We start from the raw sequence: 20174 nt of genomic DNA, 5'->3' as shown, positions 1-20174 counted from the left end.
GTTCAGTATATTCACTTAACAAGAAATTTTTTAGAAATATTGGGTAACAAATCTTAACACACTATTTGGGCTGCCCTGATCTAAATTCTACGATACTTCTCCTCCCCGCAAAGCCATCACTTACCTCTCTCCTTCAAAAAGATAAGAAATGAGCTTCAGTAAAACTACAAATCCCATAAAGTATTGCACGACGAGGGCTGCTTTTTTTTTGGGGGGGGGGTGGGAGCGCATGGTCTGCTGCGGCGCAGGCGCGGGCTTGACAGCGGAGAAACATGGCGGGCCCGACGTTTACTGCCAGGTTGTATTCCCTGCTGTTCCGCAGGACCTCCACCTTCGCTCTCACCATCGCTGTGGGCGCCTTATTCTTCGAGCGCGCCTTCGATCAAGGCGCGGACGCGATCTACGAACACATCAACCAGGGGGTGAGGGACTGGGCCATCCCTGACCTTGGGCCTGCCTGAGGGGTGACAGTGGGAGTGGAGGTGGGACTCAGTCTGCCTTTTACTATGGGGGGGGGGGGGCTGCACGTCTTCTGTCAGTGGAGTGCCATATATCCTCTCCATCGGATGTGAATCCCAGAACGTTAAATGATCCCACTTTGTGCGGGTTATAAGTATTGATTTCTCACACCCCCAGATACCCACTTGTCCATTTGCAGGAGCAAAAACTAAAGCTTAGAGCAGAGGATTTACTGTGGCTACCCTCAGGAAGTCAGTGGCGAATCTGGGCTGGAACCTGGGCCCACAGTCTCCTCTGAGGATTTCAAGGGCAGATTTGAGCGGGCGAGGGTCGTGAAAAGGACATCTCCTTAGATACTGTGCTTGGTCTTTTCACATAGCACTCCTCACTTTCCCAGGCTTCCCATGCAAGCATTGTGGTAGTAATAATGGGTAGGAGACGGGAATATAAAATCAGAGACCCCTGGATGGGGATACTGGGCCCTGTCAGTTGATAACTGTGGCATTCAGTTCGGTGAGTTTCTTAACCTCTCTGAGCTTCACTTTTATCTGTGATGTGGAGATGATAGTAACTGCAGTAAGCAGCTCCTGTGAGAATTACATGAGATGCAGGCAAAATGCCGAGTACCTGGTAGGTGGTGCACTAAAAAAATAACGTTTGTTACATTCCTCAAGAGAAAGTGAAAGCGGAAGGTAGGACATAACCACACCTTGTAGACTCATTGTGTGCCAACACTGTGCTAACTGCTGTACACGCTTTTCATCATTACATTGTGGCTCATGTTAGGGAAGGTCTCCTGCAGATAGCCCTGTTACACCGTTCACTTGTGTTTTTAATTTGAAGCTGTCTGACCCTACAGCCCTGTCCACTGATGCTGTACTGCCTGTGATCAGGACCTCTTTCTGCCCCTATGAAAGTGTCGCCACTGTTCCATCCCCTGCAGGCAGTTCTGTGGGCCATTCCCAGTGTTTGGGAAAGGCAGTTAAGTGTGCTGTCATAATTTACCAATCTGTGCTTTTAGGAACAAGAATCAAGGGCACCTGGCTGGCTCAGTTGGTAGAATGCCCAGCACCTGGTTTAATTTCAAGCCCCAAGTTGGGTGTAGAGATTGCTTAAAAAAAAATAAAACCATTAAAAAAAAAAAAAAAAAGGAATGAGAATCCAACTAGTTCCTGACCCAAGGATCACAGGTTTAAGGAAATTATTAAAGAATGAGTCAACGTAAAGTATTTGGGGCTATGCATTTAGGACCTCTTGAATAATACCTGGGAGTTGAGGAAATAAGACCTCTTCCAGGCTCTGTTCCTTAGTACACTTAGTACTTTTGAATAATAACCTCAATTTCCTGTAAAAGAGGGATCATCCTTTTCCACTTCTCTTTACATGGCGATTGAGAAGATCAGAGCAGTTTACAAGTGTTAGGAATGTGCATTGAGCCCAGTGCTGCTTCTGGTTTGCCTACCCCAGCTGTCCAGACATGGTACATGTTTCTCTCTAGCCAGTTTTAGAGACCAGGACAGTGGGAGTAGCTGCAAAATGTGAGAGACAAAGCTCAAACTTTGTGGTTCTTGTCTTTAAAATGCAGAAGCTGTGGAAACACATCAAGCACAAGTATGAGAATAAGGAGTAGTTCCTCAGAGACCCCTCCCCACGCCGAAAGGACCAGGTCCACCCACCAGCTGTTTGCCCAGAACCAGGGCCTCAGCCTGAAGATGATGCTCAGATTATTTTTCATTGACCACCTGTAGCTGTTGGCAAGAAGCGGCTTCACCTGACAGACTCTAACTTCTGCTGTGTTTGAAGTCTGTTTAGTCAGAGTCATCAGCAAATAAATGGAAATTGTCCTCAAGACGTGGCTTCTGTATCTAGTGCTTTGTTAATGCTACCTAATCTTCACTTTTCAGTTGAGACCACTTTAGAGTCCTCTGCAAACATCTGAAGGGCAGATTTCATTCTTTTGGGTTCCATTAACTTTCAGACAACTCTGGTTTAGAAAACATGAGCTGTAATTGGAGGTATTACTTTCAATTTTTGCTTCTAAATCAGTAATTCCAGTCTTCTTTTTCTCCCCCCAACCCAAGCTCTCCCTCCAACAAGAGGCTTAAACTCCCAACCCTGAGATACTAAGGGTTGCAGCAGGGACGCCTGGGTGGTTTGGTTGGTTTGGCACCTGCCTGTGGCTCTGCTCATGGGCCCAGGGTCCAGGGATTCAGCCCCACATCAGGCTCCTTGCTCAGCAGGGAGCCTGCTTCTCCCTCTGCCTGCAGCCCCTCCCCGCCACCCCCCACCCCCGCGGCTTGTGCTCATGCTGTCTCTCTCTGACAAATAAACCAATAAAAATCTTAAAAAAAAAAAAAAGAATTGTATGCATAGGGGGCCTGTCTGGTTCAGTCAGTAGAACATGCAATTCTTGATCTCAGTGTTGAGTTTGAGCCCCACATTGGGTGTACAGATTACTTAAAAATAAAACTTAAGGGCGCCTGAGTGGCTCAGTGGGTTAGGCCGCTGCCTTCGGCTCGGGTCATGATCTCAGGGTCCTGGGATCAAGGCCCGCATCGGGCTCTCTGCTCAGCAGGGAGCCTGCTTCCCTCTCTCTCTCTCTGCCTGCCTCTCCATCTACTTGTGATTTCTCTCTGTTAAATAAATAAATAAAATCTTTAAAAAAAAATAAAAAAATAAAACTTAAAAAAACAAAAGATTAAGAGAACGTCACATGCTCTACTGGCTGAGTCAGCCAGGAGCCCCAGTAATTCCATTTTTAAGTCATACAAAGGAGAGCTAACTGGCTTAACCATAGGGAAAACCTGGATTCAGCTAGGGGAAGAAACCCTGCCCCAGGGTCCTGTCTCCTGCCTTTAATTTGCTGGGTGTCTTCAGACGAGTTGGCTTACCTCTCTGGGCCATAGTCCATCTGCTGATGATGAAGTTGGACCAGAACTCTTGACCATCCTGCCAGAGTTTCCATCTCTAATAAGTTGGGTTTATCATTGTGCTTACTTGGTGGGTTTGAATCCTCACTCTACCAGTTCTAGCTGTGTGAACCAAGGGCAAGGCACTTGACCTCTCTGAGCTTCAGTTTCCTGGTCTATTACATGGGGATGATGGGAGTGCCTTCTGTATAGGTTCTTTGTGAGTGTTAAAAGAGTTGTTAAATGCAATTAACATAGTCGTAGACCCTGGCACATGGACATAACTGCTGGCAGACACATGGGGGGATGCTTAAGGACCTGGAGAACCAGAAGATTCTGCTAGCAGGCTATGGAGCAGCAGGAATTGAGGAAGAGGTGTTCAAGGACCATAGTCATTCATTTAACAAACATCGAGATGGCCACTGTGTGTGAGGCACTGTGCTAGGTTCCACTAGGCACCTAGTGGTGCCATGGTGGCAAACATGAGGCTTGAACTACAGGAGATGTTGTAAATGCCATTCTATATCAAAGATATGTGAACATGAAGGAGGGCATGTGATGTAATTATAGAGTACTGGGTACTCTATAATAAACTGATGAGGGGTGCCTGGATGGCTCAGTGGGTTTAAGCCTCTACCTTCAGCTCAGGTCGTGATCCCAGGGTCCTGGGATCGAGCCCCACATCGGGCTCTCTGCTCAGCAGGGAGCCTGCTTCCCTCTCTCTCTCTGCCTGCCTTTCTGCCTACTTGTGATCTCTGTCTGTCAAATAAATAAATAAAACCTAAAAAAAAAAAAAATGATGAATCACAGACCTATACCTCTGAAACCAATAATGCATTATATATTAATTGAATTAAAGTAATTTAAATGAAAAAAAAGAAGATATGGGACCCTTATACTATAGGAAAGCATGTGTGAACCATTTTCCTGAAAGATATTTTGCATTTATGTATTAAAATCATTAATGTGTATACCTTTGACCTAAGAAATCCTACTTCTGGCAAATTTTCCTTTAAAAATGCAGGTGTCCACAAGAGATGTTCATTGTAGTGTATTATATTATGGGAAAAATGAAAAGACATCTAAAATGGGAATTACTATTTTGGTGAAATATGCAGTCATTTAAAACCTTGTTTGGCTTGAAGAAAATACCCATCAAATGTGGCAAAGTACCAACCTCACTAATACATGAAGCAGTCTGCCAAGTTACTAAGAAAAAGGTGAATAACTTGGAAGCTAAGGCTAATAACACAAACAGGCAATTAGTACAAGAAATACAGGGACACATGTATGGCTCAGAGGGTTAAGTCTCTGCCTTCAGCTCAGGTTATGGTCCCAGGGTCCTGGGATCGAGTCCCACATCAGGCTCTGTGCTCAACGGGAGCCTGCTTCTTTCTCTCCCTCTGCCTGCCATTTCCTCTTTTTGTGCTCTCTCTCTCTCTGTCAAATAAATAAATACAATCTTTTTTTTTTTTAAATAAATACAATCTTTAAAAAAAAAATAAAATGCGCATAAGGGCGCTTGGGTGGCTTAGTCGTTTAAGTGTCTGCCTTCAGCTCAGGTCATGATCCCAGGATCCTGGATTGAGTCCTACATCAGGCTTCCTGCTCAGTGGAGAGATTGCTTTTCCCTCTCCTGCTCCCCCTCCTTGTGTGAGTTCTCTCTCTGTGTGTACTTTAAAAAGTACACAACAGGGGTGCCTGGGTAGCTCAATTGGTTAAACATCCAACGCTTGATTGTGGCTTGGGTCCTGATCTTGGGGTTGTGGGATTGAGCCCCGAAACTGGCTCTGTGCTCAGCATGGAACCCGCTTCGGATTCTCTCTCCCTCTCACTCTGCTCCTCCCCTACCCCTCCTGGTGCCTGTGCCCTCTCTCTCTCAAAAAAAAGAAAACAAACAAACAAAAAAACCCACGTAACACTCAACCGACCGACCCTCCCAGGTGCTCCATAAATAAATCTTCTAAAGAAAAAAAGAAAAAAGAAAAAAGAAAAAGTAAAAAAAATGCTTAAGAAGAAGGTGCGCATAAAGCATCAAAGTACAAAGCTAAGTGGAAAAAACAAGCTGTAGATTCATATAAAGTACCATGCGGTTTTTTGGTAAACATGTATAAGATAAAACTGGAAATGCTCACAACAAATTGTTAATAGTGGTTAACTCCGGGAGAGTCATTTCCTGTTGTATTTCTCTCTGATGTCTGAGTTTTCTGCATTAGGCATGTATTATTCTTATAATGGGGGAGGAATCAAATAGAAGGGGGCTGCCCAGAGAGGGTGTGAACACAGAGAAATGCAAAATGTGAGCCTCTGGCTCTGGCTCCAGGCCTAGAACCCAGCTGCTGGGAAGCCCAGGGTTCCCCTTCCACAGTTCCCAGTGAGTGTTCGTCCTAGCGTGGCACTGCCAACTGGGAGCTGGGCCTCCCCAGAACTCCCTAGGTGGGTGTGCCTCACAGGTGGGGGAAGTGAGGATTAGCACCCCCCTCAGACTGGCACCAAGAAGCTTTTTATTACTGGAAAAAGTTTCCTTCCCAAGCTCAGCTTGAGGCATTTCCTGGAGTCAAGAGCTGGGACAGTCTTTATGGTTAGAAAGTTCTGGGGACTCCCCACCTGCTCCCCTCACACAGGTGTCAGGAAAAGCTAAATACTTGGAAACCTCAATAAGCTAGTTACTGAAGGCCTCTGAAATCCTCTTCTGAGAAGTTGGCATCCAGTATAGCTCTCCTCTGAGCAAGCAGGACCACTCTCTCAGCTAAGTGTATTAGAGCTAATGTCCTATTCTCCTCACTTCTCTCTTGTTTTCAAAAATCTCTCCAAACTGGTAGAAACTTCTCATTTATTCAGTCAGTCTGTCAGTCAACCAATACATCTTTATTGAGTGCCTACTCTGCCTGGCCCTGTTCTAGACCCCATACACAGTGAAGAACAGAAAGATCCCTACCCTCTCGCAGCTTGCATTCTAGTAGGGGAGACAGATGGTAAATAAGAAATTAAATAAAAACGTCAGCACACATTAAGGGCTATGAATAAAATAAAACAGGGTGACATTTGGTACTGACTCAGACTTAAAGAGCAGTGTGAGATGCTCAGGTAGGAAGTCAGGGAACATTTCTCCATGGAGACGGCATTTGAGCTGAGATCTGAATGAAAATCTCAGCCAGGTAAAGATCAAGAGTATTTCAGGAAACAAGAACGGCCAGCGCAAAGGCCCTGAGGTGGGTGTGGGTTTGGTTTATTCACGGAACTGAAGGAAGTAAGGCAGTAATAGATAGGGTCATGGTCTTATAGGTCTTATAGGTCATGCTGCAAGAGTTTGGATTCCATTCTAAAAAGACATGTAAGCCTCTGGAGGGTTTCTGATGAATAGCTTACATTTATCAACCACTTACCGTGAGCCAGGCATTGTACTAAGTGCTTTGCAGTTTATGTGTCAATTTATTTGAACAGTGATCCAAAAGGTCGTTTTATTATTCCCACTGAAGAGCTCTAGTGAGGTGTAAAGAGCACTGATTTTAGAATGGACAGTGCTGGGTTAGAATTCAAGCCCTGCCACTCACCAGCTGTGTGAATTTAGGCAAGTTCTTTACTGTTCCTGAGCCAGTGTCCTCAACTGTCAAATACCCACCATGATATTGCACAATGGCAGCTATGATTCTTGTTATTTCTGGAGATGTTGTCATCTTGGAGGGGTGTCAAGGGGAGTAAGGAGTAAATGCAATAAATCCTTACCCAGCTGACTGCTTAATTAACCCAGCCAGGGGCTATCCAGGCTGGCACTCTAGGGGTGCCTGCCAAGGTTCAAAACTTTGCAGCACTGGGTGGAGTCCAAGTTGGCCTGGCAGCTCAAAGAAGAAAGGCCCAGCCCTTGGAACATTCTAGGCTTTTCCCCAGTAGACACAGAGAGGCTGCCTATCACAGGCTGTGTTCCCCAGGAAGCAGATTCTGGGCTGGGGGTTAGTGTGTAAGAGGTTTATTTCTCCGGTCTGTTTAATTAAAAGAAAAAAAAAAGATTTTATTTATTTATTTGACAGAGAGAAAGAACACAAACAGGGGGAGCAGGAGAGGGAGAAGCAGGCTCCTCGCCAAGCAGGGACCCCTGAATCAGGGCTCGATCCCAGGATCCTGGGATCATGACCTGAGCGGAAGGCAGATGACTAACTGACTGAGCCACCCAGGCACCCCATTTAATTTTTTTAAATTAATTTTTTATTCGACTGTAGCTGACACGCAGTGTTACATCAGTTGCAGGTGTACGACAGAGTGATTTGGCAAGTTTATATTTTATGGTATGCTCACAAGTGTAGCTACCATCTGTCACCATACAACGCTCTTCTAATGGAATTGACTATATTCCTTATGCTGCGCCTTTTATTTCCATGACTTACTCATTCCATAACTGGAAGTCTGCATCTCCCACCACCTTTCACCCACTCTGCCCATCCCCCACACGCTCTCAGATCCATTTTAGACCTTGAGACCCATCTATTCCTTGAGGACCTGCAAGAACAGATTTGTCAAATCAAAGTAGCTAGAAAACCTTTTACTTATTAAACTCGTGAAGATTTGTAAAAATTATGATAATACCCAGCATGAGCAAAGATGCAGGACATGATCTTTCTGAAATTCAGCTGGTGGGAGGGGCTAATTCGATCTTCAAGAAACTTGACTCAGCAATTCTAAGGATTTACCCTGAGAAAATAACCATGGGGACGCCTGGGTGGCTCAGTTGGTTGAGCTGCTGCCTTCGGCTTGGGTCAAGATTCCGGCCTCGTGGGATCGAGTCCCGCATCGGGCTCCTTGCTCAGCGGGAGCCTGCTTCTCCGTCTGCCTCTGCTTGCCACTCTGTCTGCCTGTGCTCACTTTGACAAATAAATAAATAAATAAATAAAATCTTTAAAAGAAAGAAAGAAAGAAAGAAAGAAAGAAAGGAAATAACCATGGATTGGACAAGTATTTAGCCAGGAGGTTGATCGTTGCAGCTTAATAGCAAATAATGAGAAACAACCAACATGCACAACTCCAGGCACGACAGTATCACAGGAGAACACTGCTAACCCTTTAAAGAGGATACAGATGAAAAGGGAAACATGTTCACTATGTCCAACTAACCAAAAAACAGGAATAAGTGCCTATGTAATATGATCCCATGTTTGCGGAAAATGCATATGTAAAAAAAAATCAAGTGCCTATGTATATTCCTTTTTCTAAAATAATGTCATAGGGATAAGAGATAAAATCCTAACGGCAATTATTTCTGGGTGGTGGAAATGTTCTTTCTCTTTGCTTACTGATGTGAACCACACTGAGAAGGATGTTACCGCTTTTGTAATAAGAGGGGGGGGGGAAGCCATGTAAGTTATTAAACAGAAATAGATTTCATCCCGTAACTCAGCCAGCTCTTCCAATGACAAGGAACAAGTCTGTCCTACAAATGAATTTGAAGTCTTGTGAGGAAAGGACAGGAATCAATGAATTTAAAATGTCTGAGAAATGTGCAAAGTTGGAGGGAATACAAATTCCGCAGGCAAAATAGAGGTTATGGCCGTTGCTTCAGTGTGAGCAAAGGATGAACACGGGAAAAGGGGCAGGCACCAGCCCACCCAGAGGATCACACACACACACACACACCTGGGCCTGGTACCATTAACATACCCTATGTTACTAGATTCCTCAGCCCGGGGTGAGCACTGCTCTCTACCCCACTGTACAGGTGGAAAATGAAAGTTCAGAGAGGTTATGTATCTTGCCCAGGGTAACCCAGCTCGAGAAAGTAGAGCAGAGGTTCAAATATAGGATAGTTGGCTCCAGAGGCTGTGCTCGTAACCACAGCTCGGTGCTGTGTAAAAATCATTTAGCTCTTTTCACTGGGGCCTTGGACTGATATGCTTGGATTTATACACAGACTGAATGCCAAGGGCAGACTCCCGCTGGCATCAAGGACAAGGCAATGATGGAATGTAGTGAAAGTGTCAGCTGGAGACACTTAGCCAACACCCTGTGAGTACAGAGGAACTGACTGTCTTCCTGCTGTTCCCGGCCTTTCATCCCTTCAAAACTCCTGCACAGAAAATTTCCTTAGCTACTCTGGACACTTCTCCACTGCACCTTCGTAAGACCGCCAGATCAACTCCCTTGCTCAAACAGCTTCAGTGGCTCCCCACTACTGCTAAGAGCAAGTTCAAATTTCTTAACCTGACATTTAAGATCCAAGCTACCTCAAATCTCACCTTACAAACTTTCCAAATGCGGTCCTTGCTGTGGGTCCCTTTACTCTCCTGCCTCAGTTCTAGGCATGGATTATGGAAATAGCGTATGCCTGGTTTTGAATTCTAGTTCTTTTTTTTTTTTTTTAAGATTTTATTTATTTACTTGACAGAGAGAAACACAGAGAGAAAGGGGCACAAGCAGGGAGAGCGGGAGAGGGAGAAGCAGGCTTTCTATAGAGCTGGGAGTCTGATGCGGGACCCGATCCCAGGACCTGGGATCATGACCAAGCCGAAGGCAGACATTTAACTGACTGAGCCACCCAAGTGCCCCTGAATTATAGTTCTGCTACTCTCTGGCTAGGTGACCTTGGGCAGGTTGCTTCCCCTCTGTGAGGCTCAGTTTCCTCCTGTGGAAAATGGGATAATGATAGCAATACCTCACAGGGTGGTTGGGAAGCTATGTGACGTAATGCTTCTAATGTTTTTAGCACACACCTACCAGCCATGGTTTTGTTATGTTGTTACCATTAGTACATTTGGGGGGGGTGGCACTCCCTGCACAGTCTTCTGGGAACAGTGCCTAATTAGCATATTTGATCCACAAAATAGGGGCTGAGAGCCTTGGGGATGACTGTACAGCTGAATCATCGAAGTGCCCCACCCCTTGTCCTAGCTGTTTTGAAACCGTGTTCCTGACATCCTTTCTATCCCTCTAAGGCCTGATCACCCTCTTGCGCTCTCTTGCGTGTCCTGTGATACATCTTGTTTTTAGTGTCTCTAAAACACTGTTTTAAACTCCAGCTGACTGGTGCATTCCTCCGGGTGGCCCTTATCTCTTCCCCACACCTTTAACCACACAACCGACTCCTATCTGCTTTCGTCTGTCTTTCTCCTTTGTAGAAGTCTGAGCACAATTCTCTCTCCCTCGGTCCAGGCCTCCAACAGAGAGGCTACGTCCTGCCCTGAGGCTGCAAGTCTGATCTCCTGGGCTTATCTCCTGGGCTCACTAATCTTTCCTAATGAAACACCTCCTTCAAGTTAGACCCTCTAAGGAGTAGCCCTTCCTTCCGCTCGCAGACAGGGAAAACTATTTTAAAGTAGAGATTTGGAAAATATATCCTGCCCAACTTCCGGCTCTCATCTCTGTTAATGGAATGACTTGATTATAAGTTGTACTCATTGAAGTATGGTGTTTAGAACAAAGGAGGTGATAGGTCCTCTTTTCCATGCGGAGCTAACCAGGCATGGAGTTAAGTGTCAAGCTATAGGGAAGCAGGAAAGCCAGGAGGCTGAAAATAATGGATTTGGAGGCTGGTAAACCTGGGTTTGAATCTTGAATCAGCCACTGCTCAGCCATGAGCAACTGGCTGAACCTCTAAAAGAGGCTTATATAATCACACCTATCACCTGGCTTTGTTTCAAGGATTCATGGTAATTTCCTGTCCCACAAAGCTGAGCAGGATACCTCCTCTGTGCTCCCAGGGCACCCATCACACACTTAGCAGGGTGGATTGTGCCAAATGTCTTCTCTTGTGTGTCTGGATCTCCCTGAGCCCAGAAGCTTCTGGAAGGAGTGCCGTACAGGAGTCACAGCAGCCGTGCTAAGAGACTGAGAGGTGGGCTGCATGGAAATCTGACTGGGGCATTGGTGGAAGGCACCCACCCCCTTCTCCCGGGTCCCACTGAGCAGGGCCCTGTGAGTTTGTGTGCCTGCCTCACCATGGGCCAGCACTATATATATACCTTACCCCAGCCATCCTGCCAACATCTCAGTGTAGAGACAACCGTGGCTCAGAAAAATGAGGCCACCTCGCTCAGAGTCCCAAAGCCGGAGAGTGGCTGAGGCTAGCAGCTTGCTTCTAACCCCAGAGCTCAGCTCCTGCTCTAAATGGCAAAACTCAAATAGGCCCCAGGCCATTGCATGTTACTCTTGAGTTACTACTCTGGGGGAGGAGCCAGTGCCTTCCCGTGTAGACTCTAAAGTTGGGACAGGCTGCAAACACCCCTGTGGCGGGTTGCGGAATGGGTCTGTTGCCGCTTTCCTGTGACACAGGCCAGCTGGACCTGGGGTGCATTCTGCCCATCTGTGGCATCTGGTAGACCAGTCAGGAGAAAGGGGCAACCATCTCACCAGCCAGAGGGGTCCCAGTGTGAGAGTTCCCAGGCTCCCCTAGAAGCAGGGGCCTTTTGGAGGAGGCTGTTCCATGACAGAACTTGCTAATGGAGCCAAAAGCTTTGGAGTTCAGGCCATTCCCTGATTCTCTCCTTCCAGGGAGAACGGTCAGCAACAATCCAGACAGTGGCAGCTCTCAAACTTTTCCTGGCCCTGGGACCCTGGCATTCCATGGGAAATGTGCCTGTTGGAAATTGGTGATTTGTGCAAAGAAGTTTCTGGCAGGGTGATTAAAAGAGAGAAGAGGAAACTGCCCCAAATGCAATGTAGCCAGAAAACTGCCATCGGTTTTCTTCTCTCCCCTTTGAACAAGATTCCCCAATTTCAGAGTGCCCTCTGCCCCCACCCAGCATGATCTCAGCTGACCCTCACAATTACCCATGCTCATGAGGCAAGAGAGATGAGGGAATTTCCTCTAAGAAGATATTGAGGCCCAGAGAGGACAAGGAACTGACCCAAGGTCACAAAGCTTGCTGAAATCTAAGGGCCTAGACCCTAGGCTCCCAACCCTCAGTCCAGTGCTCTTTTCGCCACGCTTTACAAATAAAATAACAATAAAAATGATGGGCTCTTGAGGCCTGCAAACGTGCACGTGAAAGAACACAATGTAAGCACGTTAGACCACAGGATGGAAGATGGGGGCAGGAGCCTGCGTGGAAGCTCTGCCCATAAAATTCCTAAACGGACGGGCATGGTTGGCCCTCATCCCACTGAAGGGCCCCCTTTCTGCCTGGCCCTTCTGCGAAAACCAGTTTCAGAAGAAAACCCAAATTACCCCCCTTGGAATGGCAGAGCACTTAAGGGACCCGCCAGAGTGCTGAGGGTGGGCTTGTGTAGCCAGAAAAGGCGTAGTCAGTGTCATAATTTCATAGTGGGAAACCTAGAATTAAGTGCCTGTTGTTTTTGTAATTCAGACCGCAGCGAGTAAAGCTCGAAGATATAATCTCCATGGCTGGGAGAGCACCTTGGAAGCCCAGTGAATTCTCAAGCAGGGCGAACCTCCCTGACTCCTGGGAGTGGGGGTGGGGTAACTGAAATCCCAGGGTCCGAGACTTGTGGGGATGGGCTGGGGGTTTAAATAGGTTGAGAAACTGGACAAAATGCCCTTTAAGGCTCTCCGAGGTCTGCCAGCTGTGTGAAATTCTCTTGATGATTATCGATTGTTGGGAGAGAATTTCTAGTATGATGCGAAGTCAGAATTTGATTCTCATTTTAAGACACACATACCAAACCCCCCCGCCCCCCGGGGCTGGAGATAGTAACCTTTAGATTACATTGGTTACCTCTCTTCAGGCTGCAGAATTGCAACACCAGTCTCAGGCCATAGTCAAGGTCCCTTTCTCCTGCCCCAGCACTCAGAGATCTAGCTGGGACAGAACACCAGGCTGACCTGGGGAACTCCTACTGGGGACTAGCCTTCCCCCAAGCACATCTTCTAGAGCCCTGGTGCCTCCCCCTCCTCCTTCTAGACATCCCATCAAAACAGTCTGGGTCGGGTGTGTGGGTGGCTCAGTGGGTTAAAGCCTCTGCCTTCCGGCTCAGGTTGTGATCCCAGGGTCTTGGGATTGAGCCCCCATCGGGCTCTCTGCTCAGCGGGGAGCCTGCCTCTCCCTCTTTCTCTGCCTGCCTCTCTGTGTACTTGTGATCTCTGTCTGTTGAATAAATAAATAAAATAATGAAATCTTTAAAACAAACAAACAAACAAAAAAACCAGTCTGGGTTCCAAGGCTCCTTCCTCTCCTCTCAGCTTTCTTTTCCTACTGAAGCCATGTTCCTTGGAAGAGGGGCCCACTCTCCTTCCTTCTCTTCCTCACCTTTCATTCTTTCCATGTCTTCCCTTCTTTGGGAGGTGGGGCAAGGCCCCCGTGAGCCTCACTGACTTAGCCTGGTTGACTCCCAGCTGCTGCCTGACACTGTGACCACTACCCTTTGCTGCTGCTGCTTCTTTTTTTTTCTTTTTTTAAAAATATTTTATTTATTTGCCAGAGACAGAGGGAGAGAGAGCGAGCGAGCACAGGCAGACAAAGAGGCAGGCAGAGGCAGAGGGGGAAGCAGGCTCCCCGCCCAGCAAGGAGCCCAGTGTGGGACTCGATCCCAGGACCCCGGGATCATGACCTGAGCCGAAGGCAGCTGCTTAACCAACCGTTTTTTTTTTTCTTTTTTAAAAAAATTTTTATTTATTTGAGAGAGACAGAGAGTCAGAGGTAGTAGGGGACACGGAGGGGAGAGGGAGAAGCAGGCTCCCCGCTTTTTTTTTTTCTGCTCCCCGCTGAGCAGAAATCCTGACTACTTGCTCTATCCCAGGACCCTGGGATCATGACCTGAGCCGAAGGCAGACGCTTAACCAACTGAGCCACCCAGGCACCCCCACTACCTGCTGCTTCTGGAAAGTCTCTTTGCTCTTGGCTTTTTTCTGTTCATCTCTGGACAAATGTTTCTTCATTCATTTATTAGGGCTTAGTACAACTGTGACTAAATCCCTTTCCCAAAATGTCTTAACATCCAGATCCCACCTTGGACTGTGAATTCCACGAGGGCAGGGGGTGGGGGGCTGGTCTTTCTCACACATGCCTGACTCATCGCCTGGCACCTAGTAGATCTTGGTAAACATGTGCCAAGTGGATGCATTTAGCCTCTCCTCCCTTGGTCCTCCCAACCAGGCTGACCGTCCATGCCCCAAGCCCTGAGGACAGCCAGTTAATACCGGGAGCTGCTCTGGACAAATGTCTGGGCCATGGCCTGGCCTGTGGTCCTAATTCTGGGGCTCCCATCCTCTTTCCCACCCTTCTTCCATATTCACCCTGGACCCTTTTGCCCCCTCCCAGGCCTCTGTGCTCCTCAGGGTCTGCTGTCCCCATCTCTGCTGAGAGAGCTCTTTTCTCTTCACCCCCCACCCCCGCCCCACAAGCCTTTTCTCTGCTTCCCCTGGACATAAAAATGAAGAATCATTCAGTGGGCTTCGTGGCAGACTGGACACACAGGGGAAGGACAAACCAATCTGAAAACAAAGTGAAAAAAATAAAAAAAAAAGGTCTGATGAACTGGGATTTCCCATCCTCTTGTCCTATAGCTATTGGGCTTATATTTTCTTCTTTGTTTGTTTAAGAACACTAGTGATGGGACGCCTGAGTGGCTCAGTTGGCTGGACGACTGCCTTCTGCTCAGGTCATGATCCTGGAGTCCCGGGATCGAGTCCCGCATCAGGCTCCCAGCTCCATGGGGAGTCTGCTTCTCTTTCTGACCTTCTCCTCACTCATGCTCTCTCTCACTGTCTCTCTCTCAAATAAATAAAATCTTAAAAAAAAAAAAAAAAAAGAACACTAGTGACAAGGATGCGGAGGTGGGGAAAGAAAGGATGGCACGTGGCATGGGGTAGAAGCGTGGGCTTTAGGAAATCCTGGGCCTGAAGCCCTCCTTGGTCATGTGATAAGTGTGGAACGTTAGACAGGTCACCTGCCCTCTCTGACCTTGGTTTTTTCATCTGAACCTACCTGGTATGAGTTTGACAAGATAACACAAGGAAAGAGTCCAGCAGAAAACTGGCCACGGTGAGTTCTCGGTAAGCGCTTTTATTCTCATTACAAATATCATGGTCTTACTGTCATTTTCATTTATGCACATTGCTTTACAGACTTAGTCTGTACACGAAGTTTTCCACAATCGTGGAGCATTACCATCCAGTTCATTCTCTTAAAAAACATCACCACCACCAACAAACGTACTCTTCAATATTTTCTCACATTGCTACCAAGTGTTCATTGACATCATTTAAAGTAGAGGGCTCCATAACCACCCCCTGCATTTTTGGTGGGTTTATTTTTGTTTGTGGTTCTTGGTCTCCCTCTCTGCATTATGCATTATTCAACTCAAGCTCCCGGTGTGACAGGGACAGGCAGGCTCCTGCTAATCGTTTCCTTTTCCGGATTGCACCTGGGGCTAAGGACCGACCTGCATCCAGGCTCCTCTGCTAACTTGCCTCCCTGGGCTCCTGGGTCCCTTTTTAAAGAATCAATGACAGGCCCTGCCCTGCCCTCCCCACCTCACAGAGGCCCAGAAGCCCTGTTCAGACAGACACATTTGCCATCAGTGCCCCTCGTGAGCTAGAAACAATGGCACTCGAAATCCTAAGTCTTCTTGGGGGTACTGGATCGTAAAAGCTCCCTGGGAAATGCCTGTGATAGCTGTGTTCTCTAACAGGGTGCAGAGAAGGCACTTAGAAATTCCAGCTTAGGAGCAGTGGTGGGGTGGTGGGGCCCAGGGATCAAGTGAGCAGGGTACAGGGCTCCTACCCCACTTCACTTGTAACACTTTTGCCATTGCCCATCTTAAACCTTGGGGCCTCCTCAGAGGATATAATTGGCACCAAGTGGAAACCATTCACCTGGCCCAATGTACCCACTTTGCAGATGGGAAAACTGAGGCCCTGAGAGGCGAAGGGTTGTGCTTGCCAGCACTGCTCTGGAGGACTCCTGAGTGAGGTGTTTGCAAAGCATCCCTGAAGGGGGCGCCCTCAAGACCTGCAATGAGGAAGAATAGTTCTTCAAGGGAGATCAAGTTTGACCTGGCTGTACATTCTGGAAAGTTTGAAAAATCATTTGTCTTCTCTAATCCTTTAGACCAGGATGCCAAGGTAAGGCCCGAACGCCGCTCCCAGAGGTCAGGAGGTACGTATGACAAAATGAAGGCGAGAAGGGCTGTTTTTGAACAGTAACAGTTACGGTGGGTAAAGCCCAGGACTCCCCCAATTCACCTTGCCTTGCTCCAGGGCCAAGAGCTGGGTCTGAGGAGCTCAGGGAGACAGTAAAGAAATGACCCTCACCTGTGTGGTCCCTGGCAAAGGCCTCTGGGAGGAAACAGAGTCTTCCTGCTGCCTGTCAGAGTGGCTGACCCGAGCCCGATCTCAGCTAATTCAGCAGCTGGAGGGGAAGACACCGCTCCCCTCTCTGGTCTGCATCTCAAATGCACCAAGAGAACTGGCGTGACTCAGAGGAATTGCTATTGATTTTCACTTGTGCGGCTGACCTAACAAAACCAATTCGTCAAGTGCCTGTCTGCCTCGCTGCTCCGGACACTCATCCAAACCACGTGCAAATAAATTACACAAGCATCTCGGGTGATTTGTCAAGGTCCAGCTGGGCAGGGGCCCTGGCTCCCATGGATGGACTCCAGGCCGGGCTGGGGAGGATCAGGCCGGCAAACACTGCACTCTCGATCCTCTGTTGATCAGCAACAATCTGGGGGTGAGGGGAGACCAGGAATCGGGATGCCTGGCACCTGCTGCCACACTATCAACCAACTGACCACACCCAGGTGGGGTTTTGAGGAACTAGGCCCAAGTCCTTCAACAGGGCTTGGCACGGACCTCCTTCACAGGCGTCTTCTGGTCTCTGACTCCTTGACTCTGAAGGATCTGACTTCTGGGATTGGCTTTGCTACTGGACAAGTGTCCTCGGGACAGCTGTGAGATGGCAATGACACCACCTATGGGAGTCTAGGACTCTATAAAGGCCAGCGGTCAGACTGAGGGTCTGATCCTTGTTCTTTCCCCAACCACCCTGCCTGTTGCCTGGGCAGGCACCTCCAGCTCTCAGCGCCTCACCTACACCACAGGGCTGGAAATACTCCCTCCCTCTAGGTGTGGAGGTTGCAGGGACTGAATGAGGGCATGGAGGGGACCAGAGGGCCTCACACCTTCATCTCTTCTTTCCACAAGCAGAGACTAGAGGTTCGGAGGAGGAAGTAATGTGCTCAGGGCCACATGACAAAGCAGGGCAACCTCAGGAGGGGTTAAAGCAAGAGGTAAGCAAGCCAGGCTGATGAGCAGAGCGGGCGATCACCCTGCTCTCTCACTCTCCTGATGGTGGCTGTCACTGAAGAATGGGATACAGGGGGAGCAGGCTGGGGGCACTCATGGATCATTGCTTGAAAGGGTCAAAAACTTTATTTGCAGGCCTTTTCTGTTTTTGTTTTTGAATTTACAGGCTTCCTGCCATCCGGGAAGGAAACCACCAAGAGAAGTGGTGTCTTGCTGCATGAGGTCTGTGAGGCTTGCCTTGGGGCTTTGTCCCCATCCCTTTCGCCTGCTCGCTGGGCCCAGGGGCTCCTCCACTGTGGGATAAGGCACTGTGTGTTCTGCAAGAAGGCGCTCACGGCTGGCTGGTGGACGACGAGGCGGCCTTCTCAGGGGCTGCGAAGCTGAGGCTGTTGAGGGGTGGAGTTGAACTTGGGGCCCCGGCAGGAGGCCAACGGGTGAGGAGACCCGAGGCTATAGTAACTCAGCCTGGCAGGTCTGCTGCTGCCCCCTCCCAGCTGGCCCTGACAGGGTGGCCTCAGGATGGAATCATGCCTTTGCTTCTTTTGCGGTCAGCCATGGTTCTCCGGTTGTGGTTGGCTCGCGTTGCCTTGTTGGCTTCCTTCTTCCTGCGTTCCTGGGTTGTCTCACGGGTCTGCCCGTGGCCCCGGGGGCTGCCAGCCACTGCCGTCGAGCTTTCATGCCTGTACCTAAGGGAGGAACAAGCCACCCAGGGAATGGGAAGAGCCCACTGCCTTTCTTAGAGGTCCCTGGGAACGGACACACAGCTGGGGCCAGGACAACCCTGTCCCACTGCAAGTGAGAAGAAATGGAGCCCCACAAGGGCTCTGGGGGCTCTGGCCGGTCCTGTGTCTGGTGAATTCTCTTCTCTGAACCCTGCCTCCAGAGGGTCCCTATCTGCGGGAAGGACCAGCTGTGGGCTGAGCACAGCCCACAGCAAGGAGAGGAGGGCTTGGCGATGGAGATGGGTCTATTTCTTCCTCTGTAAAATGAGGATGATAATAAAGTGGCTACGCCATGGGGCTGTCGTGAGGATTAAACTAACACACGTGACACACTAGGTGCTTGGCTGAGCCTTCCCCAGATGGGTCCCTTCCCCCCTGAAGGCCCCTTTCCCCCCAGACACAGCTCTTCAAAATGCTCACCCCTTCCTGGAGAGGAAGGCCAGCCGCCTGGCTTCTGCCTTCTCCCGCAGCACCGCAGGGTCCTGCACAAAATGATCGGGCTGTGGAGGGGAGGGGAGAAAAAAAATCTAGAGTCAGGAGCCGCCCCATTTGCCCAAGCCTCACGTAGCTGTGAAGCTGAGCCTGGCTGAATCTTGTAGATGCTTCTGGGCCAGGAGTGCGGGTACGCCACAGAGTGGCAGGGCGAGGCCCTGTAATGCAGCCACCCTTGTTGGGTCCAAGCTTTCCACGAGAAGCCTCTCTCGTCCTTTAGAAGCCGCTAAAGGGACGAAGGCTTCCTGCACAAGGGGTGGAGCAGGTGGACCACAGATGGGCGCATGGATGACAAATGAGGGACAGGATGGCCACAAGAGGCCACACAGGGCCTTGAAAGCCAAGAGAGCTGCCCCTGGGAACTGCCTGGTCCTCACTCTAGGGCTGCCCCCCGGGTGCTCCCGGAGTACCCACTCCTGAAGACCATTTTTTTGGCCAGTAAGCAAAGGAGCCTGGCCTAGCAGTGGGGAGAGCTGGGACTGAAGGATGACACATGGGCTGCCACAGTCTGTACTATTTAAAAAGAAACACAAACAAGTGCAACCATAACATTTAAAAACTGAAAGATTTTATAGAAAAATCTGGGCTGATGGCTTGCTTGGGAAGAAAAGAAAGCCCTGGAAGCTCTGGGCCTCCGTTTCTGCTGAGAAACCCCTCAGACAGGGTATATGTGTGCTTCTGCCCCACCAGCCACGGTCTGGCAGTCTCTGCTACTCGTTACCTCTGGAGCCAGGCCTGGAGGCATCAAAATTTGTCACCCTGGTGGGAGGGCACGAGGGGATACAGGGGTCCCAGGGTGCCACTCTGTTCAACCTGAGCAACACCACCCTTAACCTGTTTTATATGTTGACGTTCTAGTTGAGGTTTCATTTGAGGAAAAAGTTCAGCTGCCAAAAACCAGAATTTTCAAACCCACCAGCCCAGATGACCTCCAAGGGCCCTTGGGCTCTAATATCTCTGTGAGTTTCAGATTTGCCATCCTGGGATGCCTGGGTGACTCAGTTGGTTAAGCGTCTGCCTTTGGCTCAGGTCATGATCCCAGGGTCCTGGGATCGAGTATCGCATTGGACTCCTTGCTTAGCAGGAAGCCTGCTTCTCCCTCTGCCTGCTTTCTCTCCCTGCTTATGCTTGTTCTCTGTCTTGCTCTGACAAATCAAATAAATAAACAAAATCTTTAAAAAAAAAACAAACAAATCGAAGAACTGCCATCCTGAGCATGGTGGCCCAGAGCTGTCCCTCTTTCAGCCCCCAGGCTCATGGGCCTGACAAACCCAGCCGCTCAAAGGCTTGGCCTCTAACCTGTCCCCTAAGCCCACACTGGGCAGTTGAGGTGAGTTCCAAGCCAGCAACTCTCCAAGCAGACATCCTAGGCTCAGAGGAACCCCTCTTTTCCCGGGCAGT

The 20174-nt window shown here is 48.8% G+C and overlaps 2 protein-coding genes and 1 long non-coding RNA gene across 27 annotated transcripts in view; 1 reads left to right on the top strand and 2 right to left on the bottom strand.

The window, feature by feature from the left end:
- Positions 1 to 224: 224 nt before the first annotated feature.
- Positions 225 to 2308, top strand: UQCR10 (ubiquinol-cytochrome c reductase, complex III subunit X). 2 transcript variants are annotated; one of them, XM_082698169.1, is made up of 2 exons: positions 225 to 482; positions 2045 to 2308. In XM_082698169.1, exon 1 carries the CDS (start codon positions 273 to 275, stop codon positions 459 to 461), a length of 189 nt encoding a protein of 62 aa, XP_082554295.1. In that variant the 5' UTR covers positions 225 to 272; the 3' UTR covers positions 462 to 482; positions 2045 to 2308. The 2 variants fall into 2 exon arrangements, with proteins under 2 accessions (XP_082554295.1, XP_082554294.1); XM_082698168.1 differs by having other exon boundaries at positions 230 to 422.
- LOC309847594 lies at positions 2044 to 4104 on the bottom strand. Its single transcript, XR_014302514.1, has 2 exons — positions 3152 to 4104; positions 2044 to 2939 (listed from the first exon to the last, which is right to left on the bottom strand). It is a non-coding gene; the product is annotated as an uncharacterized lncRNA (long non-coding RNA).
- An 11193-nt stretch (positions 4105 to 15297) lies between these two features.
- Positions 15298 to 20174, bottom strand: part of ASCC2 (activating signal cointegrator 1 complex subunit 2) — a 42433-nt gene continuing 37556 nt past the window's right edge. For all 24 annotated transcript variants that reach the window (XM_082698033.1, XM_082698022.1, XM_082698023.1 and 21 more), the window contains 2 exons: positions 18702 to 18781; positions 15298 to 18245 (listed from right to left, as the gene is read on the bottom strand). In XM_082698033.1, coding sequence (XP_082554159.1) covers positions 18074 to 18245; positions 18702 to 18781 — 252 coding nt within the window. In that variant the 3' untranslated portion in view covers positions 15298 to 18073. The remainder of the gene's footprint in view (positions 18246 to 18701; positions 18782 to 20174) is intronic.

This window comes from Mustela nivalis (assembly GCF_964662115.1).
Source record: "Mustela nivalis genome assembly, chromosome: 14".
Taxonomy (NCBI): Eukaryota; Metazoa; Chordata; class Mammalia; order Carnivora; family Mustelidae; genus Mustela; species Mustela nivalis.
This window is presented reverse-complemented; position numbering and strand designations above follow the sequence as displayed.